The sequence below is a fragment of the Phoxinus phoxinus genome, assembly GCF_949152265.1.
Source record: "Phoxinus phoxinus genome assembly, chromosome: 15".
Taxonomy (NCBI): Eukaryota; Metazoa; Chordata; class Actinopteri; order Cypriniformes; family Leuciscidae; genus Phoxinus; species Phoxinus phoxinus.
Genome location: NC_136890.1, coordinates 10254697 through 10271151, shown reverse-complemented (window position 1 = coordinate 10271151; position 16455 = coordinate 10254697). Strand labels below are relative to the sequence as shown.

At 37.3% G+C, this 16455-nt stretch overlaps 2 protein-coding genes across 4 annotated transcripts in view; both read right to left on the bottom strand.

Moving 5' to 3' along the window:
* Positions 1-2266: 2266 nt before the first annotated feature.
* On the bottom strand, positions 2267-7556 carry star (steroidogenic acute regulatory protein). Its single transcript, XM_079637430.1, has 7 exons — positions 7304-7556; positions 7089-7196; positions 5700-5827; positions 5332-5490; positions 4959-5143; positions 4779-4872; positions 2267-2898 (listed from the first exon to the last, which is right to left on the bottom strand). The coding sequence occupies exons 1-7, from the start codon at positions 7365-7367 to the stop codon at positions 2779-2781; spliced, it is 858 nt and encodes a 285-aa protein (XP_079493556.1). The 5' UTR covers positions 7368-7556; the 3' UTR covers positions 2267-2778.
* A 1324-nt stretch (positions 7557-8880) lies between these two features.
* grk5l (G protein-coupled receptor kinase 5 like) overlaps positions 8881-16455 on the bottom strand; it is a 59063-nt gene continuing 51488 nt past the window's right edge. Inside the window, exons 13-16 of one of the 3 annotated variants that reach the window (XM_079637420.1) lie at positions 15056-15193; positions 14119-14256; positions 13635-13766; positions 8881-12150 (exon numbers count right to left, since the gene is read on the bottom strand). In XM_079637420.1, the coding sequence (XP_079493546.1) occupies positions 12067-12150; positions 13635-13766; positions 14119-14256; positions 15056-15193 (492 nt within the window). In that variant the 3' untranslated portion in view covers positions 8881-12066. Of the gene's footprint in view, positions 12151-13566; positions 13767-14118; positions 14257-15055; positions 15194-16455 lie in introns of all 3 variants that reach the window. The other 2 variants (XM_079637421.1, XM_079637422.1) reach the window with 2 other exon arrangements.

Sequence of the window (16455 nt, the reverse complement as noted above, 5' to 3'; positions counted from 1 at the left end):
GAAAAAAGGATCCAGACACAAAACTGTAGCAAAAACTATAGGCCTTTTATTCCATCAAGGTCACCAAAAAGTTTTAAACAAATGTGCCATACAATTCCAATACACTTTTGCATGTCATTTAATTTAGGACATTACCGTAATACAACAAATAAGGACGTTTATATATTTGTCTTCAAGTGTATTTACAATCAATTTTCTATATTCTTATCACAAGTAAACCTTTATACCTTACATAACATTTTAAGTTAATTAACAAAACTTTTGGGAAACAGTTTATATATCATGCCACAAAAATATTTGACAGAAAACAAATCATGGACAATTCCTCATTCATTGGCTAGTCTCTAACCAATAAACATGAAAGGGCTTATTGATCAACCCGACATGGCGCTAAAACTTAAAACTACTTTCCTCAAGCTCCATTAGCAAAATTGGCATGCCAAGTTGGCCTCTTTGCTCTGGCCATGACTGTGTCCTCCTCTTTTTTTCAGTGCACCTAAAAAAAACAATTGCCAGAGTACGATTTATCTGGCTCTATTTAACACCAGCGCAGGCTGATGACATTTTATTCCAACTTGTGTTGTAGCCCACGATTCAATAGGTGTCAACATCATACAGTCTACATGTCGTACCTAAGTTTATTAGATCTATGTATCTCTGTAACGGGGGTTAGCCACTTTGGCACTCAAGATCCACTTTCCTGCAGAGCTTAGCTCCAATAATCAAACACACCTAAACAAGCTAAACAAGGTCTTCAGGATTACCAGAAAGCAGGCATGTGAGTTTGGTCAGGGTTGGAAGAAATCTCTGCAGGAAAGTGCAGAAATATATCTCCCATTGTGTTCAGCAGAAAGAAAGAAATTCATACAGTTTTGAAACAACTTGAGGGTGAGTAAATTATGACAGAATTTTAATTTTAAAGTGAACAATTCCTTTTAATGTGGAAATTGGTAAGAAAGAAGAAAGTGTGTACAAACTTGGTTAAAATAAAATGTAAAAAAATGCATACAACTATCAGTGCCAGCAGCCAGACTTATGAATTACTTTTAAGTGGAAATAAAATTTGCATAAAACAATTTGGGTTTTGGATTTTGACACTCTCTCTGTTCCAACTGCTCATCCTTTTAAGGTTTTATTTCTGAATCCTATTTGCATACACATCTTTTCTTGATTGCTGTACAGTTACATTATAAAAGCAAATGAGATAAAATGGATTACAAAGAACAAACTGAGCTTGTATGTACAATGTCTAAGATCATAAGGGATGGAACCAAACGTGTTCTGATCACACCTGGATAACGAATACTAATAATAACTTACTAATTTAAAGTCTCCCTGTCAATAATTGTATCCCTTAAAACTCATCTTTGATCACCAAAATGACATATTTAAGCATTTTTTTCTTCATGCCTTAAAATAGCTTGAATGTAACTCTACACCCATTGCCTCATTTAGCATACATGGTTCTATGAATATGCAAATTAGCCCCGCCTCCACTCACTCCACTCGTTGATGATCAGACGGTGATGTGATTGGTAACATGGTAGTTTGTGACGTCAGAAACATTTTAAGCCCCGTTTTTAGACTGTCTTTGGTTCACTGCAGTTTTAAGGAGAAAATACTCAGCAATGGTGTTGACTTTTTAACATGGTTTGTCCCAAAGCATATTAAAAGCACCACATAGGCATATAAACAACATATTCAACATGTGTCTTTCTGAAATCTCCCAACACGGTGAATGCAGAGGGGTCATTTACACAACTTTTGCTTTGAAATTGATTTAATATCATCAGAAATGGCCAACTGCATCGGAAAAAATGAAAAACATTAGAGAGGCAAATGTGGCCTGCCTTTGGCCAGGACATCAGTGTTGACCTCATTTCCTGCTTTGTGCAATGTTGGCTCAAACAAACCTTCAAGGAGCCGAGAAGTTCCTAAAACACATGTGAATGACCAAACACCTCCTTGCTTTGGCAAGCCCGTGCTAATTCAGTCCAGACGACAAGACATTTTTATGGACTGAATATTCTGGCTGTAATACGAGTCACATTCCCTTTCCGGGGGCAATTTGCTTGAACATCGCTGAGATGCTAATGGACATAACTGACTCAAAATGTTGTTTATATAACTGGCTGAGTGGCTTGCCAAAGTATGTTGATGAAGCTATTTCCTGTATTTCCTTACTCAGTCTGCAAAATAAGGGCTTCAGTCAAAATGTTTGCTCCTCTTGTGATACATACAACCGTGAACAAAAAAGACTGATATTGTAGTTTGTCATTTTAATAGGTTTATTAAATATTAATTTAGCAGACATCCTTTTCCAGGGTGATGCAATAATAATTATAACTTAAAATAAATACTTTTTTTACACAAACAATGATAAAACATGAACCCATAAATTGATAATCAGTGGTGTTCTGCAGAAGTATATGAGTGAATAAAAGGAAGTTAAAGCCACAAAATGGAGGTGACGGAGGAAGTCAATTGAGTTGACCAGGTTGAAATCAAAACTTACTAAACCTCCATTACAATGACCCAGTAACCTACAGCATAAATGTTTTAGTTATTATAGTTCTGTGCATGCAATGTGAAAACATTTTAAATTGTGTGGCTTGATCAAAGAGCAGCATATTGCTTTTAACCATTTAACTTCTGTATCTGTGTGAAACACAAGTGAAGGCTGGAATTGGTGTGACGGCTTTGGGTGGGAGGAGCTTGACCCCGAAAAGAATCTGCCTTTGTTGTGACATCTATGTTTTTAGGGTGTAAATGTGGACATCAGCAGGCAATGGCTGCTTCCACACCACCACTGGATGCCATTCTGTGCCTGAGGTGATTTGCGAAATCCACCTGGGTTTGCGAAAGTACCCGGTTGATGACAGTTTTCGGGATCCATCCCTGGAGAACAGGAACAAACCATACATTAGAAGACTTATTCAATTTATTTGGAAGCGATACTACATTGAGAGTGACTTTACTTTTGTAGATCTTCCTTATTAAAGACCATTTAAAGCATTAACTATCAATTATCATTTAAATTCACAGCTGCTTCAAAGGTAAACTGTGTAATTTTTAAAGCCACTAAAACACCAAAGAAGACTTAAGAAAAATAACTTTAAATAATTCTCTGACAAGTTTCCTGAAAACTCCCCCTATTGGTTGCCGCCTCAAACTCATGCTATTTGTTGATATAAAAACAAAGCAATGTTTTGATTACACCAACAGTGCAACTTTTCAGGGGAGTCAGCCTAGTAATGGCTTGCTCATACATATTAATCTGGAATAAGAGAAAGTAGGCTATTTAACATCCAAGAAATTGCATACTTCATTTGAACTTTTAAAGGTCCCATGACATGAAATTTTCACTTTTTGAGGTTTTTTAACATTAATATGAGTTCCCCTAGCCTGTATATGGTCCCCAAGTTTCTAGTAATTTCAATCGGTGTAAATCGAGCTTTTGCTATCTTTCTCTGCCTTTGAAAAAGTGGAAGCTCAATCGGGCTGATCTTGAATCTCCTCCGTATGACGTCATACGGAGGAAATGTTACCTTACCTCCCCTTTCTCTGCTTTGCCCGCCCAGAGAATATTTCCCGCATGAGAAAATTAGCTAGGAAGTAGGAACGCGTGCGCGCGATTTTAGTTTGTCCACGGGAGATATCATGGCTTTTGAGCGAGCGAAGCATAATAATTGCTCAATAATTGGATGTACAAATGAACACCGAAGCCTTTTTTTTTTTAGTTCCTTCATCCAAGCCCCAGTGGATTAATTTAATTTTCTCTGGAAATGCGCCGACACAACTCCCCAAAGTTTTGCATGTGTGCGGCAAACATTTCACCGACGACTGTTTCCTCAACTTGGGTCAATACAGAGCTGGCCTCGACGAACGTCTGAAAATACATCGATCGAGCTACCAAGCAACACTTTCTGATGTGTAATTGTTCAAGTTCAGACAGGTAATCTTTCTCTCAGATCGTTCATACTGCTGTTTATGCCTCAGTAAGTCAAGCCAGTGACTAAAATATCAACTTCACATCTTTTCTTTTAGTAGGATGAAAATAATCGTATTTCAATTGTGAATAAATTATATACAGAAAGCGATCAAAGAACAATCTTTGTAGGGATCGCGCGCGCGCGCGTTCCTACTTCCTAGCTCATTTTCTCATGGACACAGCGCGATCGAGTTTATCTGGACACTTGCCAAACTCGTTATGAAATCAATGACGCTCGTTACACTGCACATGAAGCTCTTACTGTATTTACATCATCGTGTTTGCATTGGGGAAAGCATTAGAGAGAGTGCAGAAACTGCGTTGCAATGATAAGATCTTCATTCTCGCGATCAACAACAGACTGTCATCTGCTTGCTCAATGCTCATCACAGCAACATTTTATGTGATGGGAATAGATCTAAATACTTTAAAAACTTCTGACGATTTGTTAATCTCGATAGCTGTAATAGTAAAAACGTATAATAACTGTAGTAAAAGTATTCGAGAGAGTTTCACATGTAATAAGTAGCTATTTCATATGCAAGCATGTCAGCCAATCACAGCAGTGGGCGGTTACACTGAAGTCTCACATAGACACGCCCCTTCAAACAGAGCGTTCAAATCTGAGGCTAAAACTGGGATAGGAAAAATGCCTTTTGTTTCTAAATTATGACTATTTTTTATCTAAAAAACATACTAACATTATAAGGGCAACCCAGGAAACATTATAAAATAATATAATAACCCCATGTCATGGGACCTTTAACTGAGAGCGCAATTGATTTACCTTAAGGTCTAAACTGAGCAACCAGGTAAACTTTGTCTTATTGGGATCATCAGCACTTGGTCGCATCACAATACAGGTGGGTCCATTCTCAGCCCTTAGAAAATAAGAATTAAATTTAATACATTGCAAGAGGTTTGCATTTTTATTTTTTGGTGGGGAGTGGTTCAAATTTTCCCTTACCTCACAAATCCTTTCTTCTCAGGCATCCCAGGGTGCTGAGTGGACATCCCGGCCAGGAAGCATGTAGATCCCCTGCGCTTGGCACAGCGGACACTTACAAAATCTCGTGGGCCGACCACATTTCCAGGTGTTTCACCTGAAACCTCATGTGTGATCATAGTATCCTGACCGATCTTCTGAAGAATCTGAGAGGGACCAAAACTAAATTGAATACCAAACATCTCTAAGCAACAGTAGCTGTATGTTTTGTTACATTGTGATGGAGGCCTGTAAGTAAGATATGAGAAGATAGGCAGTCCTTCAAAAGTGCAGTGACTAAAAATGCTCACAGGCCTGCAGCAATCTGGCAGTCAGTAGATCTATTTCTACCCACCTTGACTTGTTTGACATTGGGGTTCCACTCCCCCATTTGTTCCATGTTATCCACCAGCTCCTCATAAAGGTCGTCTGTTTGCTGTTCAAGCATCACTTCCAACTTAAAAATCTTCCCAATGTCTGGTAATACTTTACTCATCACCTTATCTCCATTGACCTGAGAGAGAAAAACCCACATAAAAAAGTTTAAATTATTATCATTACAGTAGGCTATATATGAGCAAAAAAATTAAAGGTTTGGAGCTCTAAAGGCCCTGGACACCAAAGTGCTGTATAAAACTGTATACTAAAATAAGCATGCATAAAAGGCATCTATACATGGCCTCATCAGAATGAATGATGAAATATTATTATTATTATTATTACAGTCTCAATCTCAGTTTGCCAGCCGTCCTGGTCACCGAGGATGCTGATAGACTTCTGCAGAGCTTCCTGTCCCTGCTGCACATAGCACTGCTCAGCTTCACTGTACGTCTCTTCTGCAATCCGACTACCTGTGCAAAGAAACACACACATAAACATGATCTTCTCAGTAGAGAAACAACAAATACATACTAGATTTATGAAGAAAAATGTGCATTTCTGTGAAAATGGTGGATAATTTTGATTCACCCCTACTGCAAATCATATTGTTATGCCAGTAGGTGGCAATAAGTGACTGTCTTTATAAGTTACTGAATCATTCATTCAAAAACACTGAATTATTTAGGAATCAAATAAGTGACTAGCTGATAGTAAGAGTCCATCACTTGTGCATTTCGGAATCCTGTTGGCATTAGTTGGTCTAATTCGAACACATGACTCATACTGTCAAATATTGCCTACTATATTGGAAGTCGTAATATTGTGATGCAGAGACTCATTACCGTGTCATGAGTGAGTCATTTAATCATTCACTCAACCAATTCGTTAAAAACACTGAATCAACAAGTGAACAAAACAAGTGAGTAACTGTGTCCAAAATCGCATATGAATGTAAGTAAATTGGGACATTTTTTTTCCCAGTCATCTCAATAGCAAAAAGTGTCCCAATTTACTTGAATTCACATGAGTAGGTAGCTACTACATTTTATAAAGAACTTACATCACCGTTAAAAAAGTATGTTCTTAATGGTTGTAGTATGAATGAAATCCAGACATAGTATTGTACATCCGCCATGTTGTCATTGGCATGTGACCTATGGCATCCATTGAGTTGCTTCTTTGCAATTTACATCTACTCTGGCGTGGCCTCATGAGATAGTAAAGTGTCCATCAGATAAACACTTCATAATCTTGCCAGAAGTATTAGGTCATCCGAGTACTATTTTTTTCACCTACTGTAGAGAAGTATGTGATTTCAGATGCAGGGACTTTCTTTCACTAAACCAATGAATTAAAATACACTCATTTGTTCAAGAACAAAACAAGTGAATGTCTTTATGACTAAGTAATTGAATCATTCACACGTTCAAAATGCTGATTAATTTAAAACGATACCATTAGGCTACTGTGTTGCTCACAGACGCACAATTCTGTTGTGGCTTTGTTCATAACTATTTTAGTGATTGAAGCAAAAATAGATACAAATAGTTGAAAATGCTGTCTAAATTGAAAGTTACTCACCAATAACTTTTTGTTTATATATATTTTGTTAAATTATATATATTGAACATACTGTTAAACAGGACAATAACTGAGTAAATCATTTAAAGAATTTAGTTGGCTAAAATAATATATATATAATATATAAATGTGGAGAGGAAGTTATCTTACTGAGAAGTGAGCTCCTTCTTCGGACGTGGTTAATCCAAGCACCAGGTCCAGGTCCAGAAAGCTTTTTCAGCTCATGATGAATTGCAATCATTGCATTCCTCCTCAAACCTGATTGTGAAAGAAAAAGACAATATATATATATATAAACGCAAATAAATACTAGCATATTATACAAAATATTTCAGAAAACCTGGGTACATGAAACAGCTTCTTACCTGTCATGTTTCTCACGTGCCTGTAGGAAATGCCAGCACACAGTTTGACCGTTGCAGGCAACATTATACAAGTTTCTTAACTGATGAATGAATGACTAGACTTGAAATGTGGGCACGGTGAGTTAGAAGTGGAATCTGAGGAACAGCTGCCCGCTTCGCTCCCTTTATAGCCCCGTCAGACAAGGCTATGTTCTCGTCACCTCGCAGATAAAACAGCACCATCACTCAGAGCACGGGGGTGACCCTGTGTGTCAAGGATGTGCAGTGAACACGACGGCCTATCTGTTACCACTATAAACACGTTGTTACAGATAACGGCCAGTGCCTGAAGACTACCCACACAGAACACTGGTTTGTACACTTATGTTGTCTGTCTTTTCCAAGTCACAACAAACAGTGTTACTCATCTACTACGGATATATTTTGGCATATGATAAGCCGGAAACTCTCAAAAAAGTCACACACGACACGACTTGCTCTCCTGAGTCCAGGGGGTCAAGTTTATAATGACAAATCATCAGCCAAAAATGTTAACAATCATCATCATCCTAACTCCAAGGGGTCAAATAAAATGACATCATCACTTGGTGGCTAATTAGTGGCTTTTCCGAAAATAAACCTGGGTGACAACTTGTGTGTGTACTTTTAATGTGACTAATTATAGCTTTCAATAATAGAGATGTAAGCCAAAAGATGTAAGTGTATTCTGCAAATCCAAGTTACATCTTATTACACGCTGTGCTGCACAAACCCATATCAAACCTGCAACGAATCAATTCTCCATCACTGACAACAATAAAAGGCCGATCTGGCAGCCTTGGCCTCTACAGCAATGGAAACTTTCCTAGTTCCATGAAAATATTTGTTTAATGACTTGTGGGTTTCAGCTTGACGTAAAATCAACTTGTTCAAGAACATTGAAGCAATATCTTTTGGGGGAAAAGTGTCTTTACGAGTGAAAGCACCTTAACCCACAACCTTGTGGCTTGTGTCCCTCAGAGTAATTTATACTTTAAGCCTTAACCTTTATCAGACAAACTTCTAATCAGGAGGTGTGGAACAGTCACGGACTGTTGAAATTACACTGGAACAGGTGCAAACCATAGCTGCCAATGGATTACAAACTTTAATTGAATTAATTACATGATGTGGCTTTTTTTGGCAACACTTTATTTTATAGTGTCCATGTTACATAGTAATGACAGTAATTTATGCATAATAACATGCAACTAACCCACAACCAAATCCTAATCCTACCCTAACCCTATAGTAAGTACATGTACTGTAGTTAATTACTCAGATATGTAATATATTTTTCAAATTACTTATATTGTCAATATTTCAATTAATTACAATCATTAAATGTAATTTATCTATAATCTCATTAATATAATAGATTAAATTGAGTCTTAAAAAAAAGAAAAAAAAAAGAAGTAAAACGCTTTAAACCAAAATAATTCAGTTTTCCTTGCCATTTATTATTCAAAGTTTTACGTTTATGTATCGCTCATGATAATCACGTACGTTATCATAATACAAACACATTCACATTTCTAAAAGAACTACACAGTTATGTTCAGGCCAGCACAGGTTTTATTCAGAAGGACTCAGGTTTGGCTTCACATGCAGTCAGCGTAGTACAACACCTCTCTTTAAAATGTGTGTGTGTGTGTGCACGCGTGTGCATGTTTACATTGTGTGAATGACTGAAGTGACACACAAAGTGCAAACCGTATCACTAACCTGGACTAGACTACTAAAAAGGAGGCACTTCATTGGGGTTTTCTATCTCCAGAATGACCTATACAAAAAAATTATCCAAAAGGAGCCATGTCCTCAAAACCTCATCTTCTCTAATTTCAGTTTTTACTTGCCAAATAAATATCACCTCAGTTCCCTTTTAGTTTGGTCATTGTTTTAAAGGCAAAGTTCCCTTTTATGCAGCAATTACATACGTCACCACCAGTTCATTCATCACATTGTTGTACGTATGGAGGACATACAGGAAGTATACATAAGCAAAGCATCAACTCTCAGTCTGGGAAAGGTTCATATTTCTAAACTTCACAGCTGTTAAATTAGTTCAGAGGATACTATAGAAATATAAACCAATAAGTTTGAAGTTTAAACAACCAGGCCTTCCATTTACAACCATTTTGTTTAAATGAAAGGGAAAAAAAAGTGGCAAACCTTTCCTTTATGTTTCCATAGACCAAATCAACATTTACTTGCCAATATAGCATTTAATATCAGTTTAGATCAGTCCCTATTCATGATATAGAGTGCTAGAAACACTTAATGAACTATTACAAAAATAATATGCAGTTTATCAATGCATACTTGGGGGAAATTCTGCTTTAAATTCAATGTAAAATCAGTAACACGACTCTCAGATTAAAGAGCATCAAGTTAATCAAGTTTTATAGCAATTAACCAACTGTGGTTAGAAGATTCCCCAATTTAGATACGCAACAAGGTGGCAAAAGTGAAGAATATTCCCTGTAATGGTAGATAAAGTACTTCCAAACAAACTGTCAACATTGGCCACAAATTTTTCAAATAGGAGAAATGCATTAACATGAATCTTTTCTAAATTTCACCTGAAAGTGACCATGAATCATCACAAGTATGTGGCGTATAAAGTCTCACCACAGAGAACAACAGCATGGCACTAGTATACACAGAGATCAGACCCCTAAACCATTAACCTTCTAACAGACACATTGGTCCCGCTCGATGAATAGTTGATTGACCATGCAGTGTGCAGTGCAATTTATGTAACATGTCATAACACAGTGCAATAACCAGTTATTACACACACTTCAGATGAGAGGAAGTTCGAAATGTCAGAACCTACACTAAGTATACACTTATTCGCTTTAAACCCTTCAGAGGGAATTTCTAGCACTGTGAATTAATGGCATTACTGATGCATAATTTGGTAAACACACATCAGTTTAATGATCGGAAATTACATGGCACTTAGCATACGTACTCGTGAAATAGCTTCAAGTCATCATTTTAATACACTTGATTTGTCTTGAGATTCTCTATTGAAGTTTGAGGCGTAAAAAAAAGAAAAGAAACTTGGAATGGTATTGTAAATGCAAGATTATGAGGTTTAGATTCATATTCTATTCCTTCTTGAGTCACTCCGTTGGGTTATTATAAATTATTAAAAAAAAAAATTTAAAGAAACATTTTAACACTCCAAACCTATCATGTATTCTCTATGCACGGGATATGAATGTATTGTTAGGGCTGTGTGTTCTGGATTCCCATGATGTCTATACAACTGAAATCCTGGACACTTTAAATTTACAGTTGGGGAAGATGAATAAAATGTCTTTCTACCAGTTGGCATCTGATTGAAAACTGCATAAATATGAGAAAACAGCTGCTGAGGTATGAAATTTCATGAGTCTGTGTGTGTGTGTGTGTGTGTGTGCATAAAGGCTGAAGTGAAGTGGTGACAGTTTCAGTTTATTAGTGGTTGAAATGTGATTAAATGAAGGCATATTTACACACCAAATCTGGGAAAAAAAGCTGTTTTGTTGTCCTAGAAAGTGAAAATGCTTGACTGTGTAGATTTATTATTAGATGGTCAATTCTATCTCCTCTTGGAGCTGCCGTGATACAAATTCAGCTCATTTTTAAACTTTTCCACATCAGCAAAATCTCACAGTAGCACAGATTGAAGAGTCCAGCAATATCCTCTGACTCATTGCCAAATTGCCTCTGAAAAGCTGAAGTATTATCATTTATTTTCTGTAAATGGGGTAAATAAGCCACTTATGAATAATGCGATGAAATGAGAAGAACTCCCTGACTGATTTGTTGTGCTGTGATTGGCTACCTACCCAAAAGACCACGCCCACTGAGATGGCTCCGCCTTTCACTACGGTCAACGGTCTTTATGCACAAAGGAACTGATGCTTTTAGCTTATGTTTGCAGACCATGTAGCGTCCGGCGAATGGAGCAGATGAGATTTTAGAGTGGACTGGAATAGGCGGAAGCTGCCAAATTGAGTTTGTTTTTCAGTGATATCACAAAATTTGCAGATGACACGGGAAGGAAAGAATATACAGCTCCAATGAGCTCCTATTTCCTTGTGCTTTTAGGCCTTTCGTCACTCTCTGCAGCGAAACAGGGCAACATCACTCAAATACGTGTCTTCCTGTAATAAGCTCTATCTTTGGCCTGAGAGTATGCAAGGCAATGCACATTTTGGGTTGAGGTTGGAGGTGTTACATATAGATGGAAAGATAAAAGGGGTGGTTGGGTAGAACGAGAGGGATGGAGGAGGAAACGAGAGTGCGTGTGTTTGCGAGTGTGTGCGTAAGTCTCTTAAGTTCACTATATTAGCTTTCCTTTGCAAAAAAAAACTTAAAAAGCCCCCTTCCCATTCCCTGTGGAGGCCTCTCTTTGTCAATAAAATCCCCTGAATAATATGAGTTAATATTCTGTCATTGTCAGTGGCTCTTTAATGTTCCAGCAATCCTGAGGGAGCGTGAGGTGAAGGAATAAATTCTCCTTTGTCACAAAACGGATAAATAAAGGTCTTTAAACAGGAGTTTTGTTTTGTCTCCTGTCCTCTCGGCGGGGCCGTGGATGGATAGTGTGGGCCAAGGCAAGGGAAACGAACTCTTCCACGCTCTGTCGACTGGTCTTTAAAGGGCAAGAGGAGTTCCCCACTCTTATTCTTTCCTCTCGTTATCGCTCACTCGCTTTTGTCCCCTGCAGTCCCGCAGCGATCTGTCCACTAGGGGGCAGAGTGTGACATGGAGTCAACAGAGTTGACACTGGAAGACGAGACCCGGCTTTGAGCGATGGTCACCTCTGGATGCTGAAAGATGAGAGAAAATGACAGATAAAAATAATTCATGTTAGTTATTATTTATTAATTATATCTCACATGATATAGACATGTACAATCAGGGTCCAAAATTAACACTCGCCAGCAGTGTTGGGGGGTAATGCACATTACTACACTGTAAAAAAAAATATATTTTCAATTTGTTTTTTCATGATTTGTTATCACAACTTTTAATCTTTTGTCAAAACAACTCAGATAACATAATATTTTGAGTTTCTATTTATTTGTTGTATTAACTTTTTGAGTTTATTGAAATACATTTTTTTTTTGTTAAGGCAACCAGATAACTTACTTTTTTTAAGTTAAACCAACAATAATCTTTTTCAGTGTAGTTATTTTTTCCTAAATCAATTGAAAAACTCTTTCTTCTCCATATTTCTCCAGAAATGGGTGTTGAATGAAAATAAATGAGTGTGTTTTAGTTCAGTTCAGTTGTGCTTGTTTATTTGTAGGCAAAATATCAAAATGTGGGTATTGCCTCACAACATAGATCTCTGCATGTGTAGCTGTCTCTTTGAGAATCACTTGCATCTTGGGCAAGTAAACTTGATTAGTTACATTAAAGAAAAAGGTGATTAGTTACAGTATCTAGGACGCCTAGTTATTTTGTAGTTTATTTACAAAACACTTCCACTACCATTCAAAAGTTTGGGGACAGCAATTTTTTAAAGAAATGAATACTTTCATTCAGAAAGGACACATTAAACTGATCAAAAGTGACAGTAAAGACATTTATAATGTAACAAAAGATGTCTGGAGTAATTCAGTTTTGCCATTACAGGAATAAATTACCTTTTAAATAGTTAAAATAGAACACGGTTCCTTTGAATTGTATTATGCAGAATGCAAAAAGACTTGTTTCAAAAACAATCAAACACTTTATGATCCCAAACTTTTTGTGTAGTTCTTGTAGTGTATTTCTCACAGTAAAACAACAAAATAAGAATATGAAGAACAAAATCATGAGGTGTTAATGTTAGCAGTTTAACAGATAAATATTACAATGTTGATATTGTGTGTGTGAAATACAGCTTTATGGCCAGTATGAAATAAAGTGAAATTTGACAAATAACTGAAAATATAAGAAAAGAAAAAAATACCACAAAGAAACATTTGAATGTATAATGAAGAAGAAACAATAAAAAAACCTTCACTCTTTCTAGGTCATTAATCAAATAATACATTTTTTTGAATTTGATCATGTGCATTCCTGTGAAGAGACTAAAACCCCCCTCATTACATTTTCTAAACTAAAACCCCCCTCATTACATTTTCTAAATGAATGTGGCAAAGTTATTTTTGGCCCCTGGGTACAATGCTTCAGTCTGATCGTTGCTGTTCTGCTCTACGTGTGTGAGCGTGTGGTGTCCTGATGGGGTGTTTGACCTGGTCTGTAGTTAACTATTGTGTTCTCTGGGGTGTTCCTCTGTGGTGGAGGTGGAGGGGATCCTCACATGTCTCCTAAAGATCCTGTCCAGCAGGCTACGCCGAGGAGGCTCAGGAGGCTGGTTCCAATCCAGGTCAGGGGGCCGTGTCCCCTGAGGCCCGAATACATTAAGGTCGCTGAAGCACTCTGTCTCGATCATCTGCAGGATAGACAGCAGACAAAATAGCAAGAGACAGACAGACAGATACAGATAAACAAAAAGAGAGAAATTATGATAAGAAGGTCAAATCATCCTTATTTTCTAACATCTTTACAGAAAGGACCATTATAGTTCTGGATGTTGATTGGTCAATACAGCCTTCCAGTCATGCTTATATACATTATTAACAGCTATACACTATTAACACCTGCTATGGAACCAAATGGAACCAAATGGACCAAATGGAATTTTAAAGATGATGCCAGGTTGAATGATTCATTATCGTGTTATCTGTTTTTTTGTTGTGCCATATGGCATTACGTTGGCAGAAGATTTCAGCACAGCTTTATACCTCATTTTGCCATGGGATGGAGACGCTGCCAGTGGCAAACTTGGAGTAGAAATCATTGTCTGTTTGGTCCAGGTTGACACCCTTAACGGTGGAGAACTGCTCAATGTCCAGAACATCTTTACAGTAGACCGCCCTGGGCTATGAAATGAGCAAAAGAAGGGAAACAAAAGTGAAAAACGGTAATAAGAGAATCCAACCCTGTGCAAATTTCGAAAGCCTTGAAATGTTCAACATTAACGTTCCTTAAAACCCTGTAATCTGATTGATAGATACTTTTTTGTAAGTAAAAGGCCTTGTAGAATAATGTTTAAAACACCTCCCCCCCTTCAAGTGTCTTTCTGCTGTGAAATCTTCACTGATGTTTAAATGTAAATGTAAGAATAACTTTAATAGTGTTGGTAATGTTTCAAGGAGAACATTTGATTGGTTTACTTTATTATCCATGCATCATTTTTTGGAAAAATCATGTTAAAATGTGAGTATCAAATATGATGCATCAGGATTTTGAAGGAAGGTTTATTTGAACATCTCTCAATCGTCATTAAATTGCATTACATCCCTTAACAACTATAAAGCTTTAATCATAAAACAAGGCATTTTAATACCACCTTACTAAGACATGTTATTGAGCGATACAGAGTTAAAACAGATATTTATATGTATTTTATACAAGTAGTCTGCAATAATCTCACTGATTTACATCACAAGCTATCAGAATTAAATTACTGCACTAAATTGCATTTTTAGTGTTTTTACCTCCTTGAGAATGAGCTCCATACCCTCCTATATGAGCCATTAAAGACTGATGTATCAAATGTGATACAATTTTTTTTTTTAAAGGTAAGCCAACTTTATATAAATAAAAATGTCTAAAAGTTTGTATGACTATTATTTCATTTACAGTGTTAACATCAACTACATGAGAACAGGAACTCACATCAGGCATAAAGGAAGGTTCCAGAATGCCGGCCTCCAGCCTCTTGAAGTTGATGTGCTTAAAGAACGGATGGGCTTTGACTCCAGTACCTTCATCCGCCTGGCAGCCGAGCCTCTGCTTGGGATCTTTGGCTAACAGCTGTGAGACAAGGAGCGGAGAGCAGCCAGCCAGACATTAGGAACACAGGTTTGTACATTCTTCAAGAGTGGAATGTAAGAGGCCAAGCTGGTCAATGGCTTCAAAACACTAGGAAAAAGAGCTTGTGTGCCAAATGAAGACATTTAAATGGGGCAAACATCCTAAAACTAGGGTCAGCAATCACAAACCAGACATCACAAAACCACACACAGGAACGAGTTAGGCTGGGAACTTTTGTGAGCTAAGATGTGGAAGCCATTTGCATGACGCACGCGACATAGAATTTCAAATTAATGCTGCAGTCTGTAGTTTTTCCTCTTTGTCGCCATCTTTGTTCAAAATCTGCAATTGCAGTTATTCGCGGAATTATCTACTTTACGTGAGTTGTGCCTCGGCACAGCACGGATGAATCCAATGTTTTGAGGAGAATGTGCGGCTGTCAGTCACCGCGCCGGTGTGGATACTGGCATTCAGAATCACAGATTCTACTTTTTGGAAGTACAGTATGACCAACATAAGAATTTTCACTGGAAAATGTCATCTAAGTAACATCCACTTTTGTTCTGACCAACTAAGGGAAAAAGGCATTGCAGTAAATCGAGCTGATTAAATCAAACGATCGCTTATCATATCACTTCAAACCGTGCAAATTATACTTTGTTCTCAAATTGTTAATGTTAACAACATCAGCATTGCGTGACTACATTTAATGCCCTTCCGATATTTATCCTCGGTTTCGCATGAACCGGCTGCAGTCTCTTTTTTTTCTGTAGTCACTCCGAAGTCTTTTGCATTTTACAACGGGTGAATCTCGTCACTGGTGATTGACGTTTGAACCTTTCTGGATCTGCCATCAAAATGTATAAGTTTAAATATATATAGTGCTGTGAGAAAAAGCTATAAATCTCCACCTCCAACGTCCTCACGCAATATAGCCGAGACTCCTTTATGTGTACACTACAGATGTGACGTAATGACGGAAAGGCATGCTCGAATTTCCAGCGTAAATCCACCAGGACCACAGGAATTTAAAACATTATTACAAGCTTACCGTTTTGAATCGAGCTAAGGCAAGCAGATCGTTTTGAACACTGGCTGGTTATGCACTTGCTCAAATTATTTTGGATAATTTTTAACCCAAAAAGTTACAGAATGCAGCTTTAAAATTGTAATCATTCACTTATCCTTATGCCATTCTCCAACAAAACAAGTACTCCATTCGATTCACTAACTTTAAAAAAAAAGTAATTTAAGTACGTTTT

Coding starts and splice junctions, on each gene's coding strand:
- star (XM_079637430.1), bottom strand. CDS start 7,367: ATGTTGCCTGCAACGGTCAAACTGTGTGCTGGCATTTCCTACAGGCAC. Junction 7,197..7,303: donor GCACGTGAGAAACATGACAG/GTAAGAAGCTGT, acceptor TTTCACAATCAG/GTTTGAGGAGGAATGCAATG. Junction 5,491..5,699: donor GGCAAACTGAGATTGAGACT/GTAATAATAATA, acceptor TTTCTCTCTCAG/GTCAATGGAGATAAGGTGAT.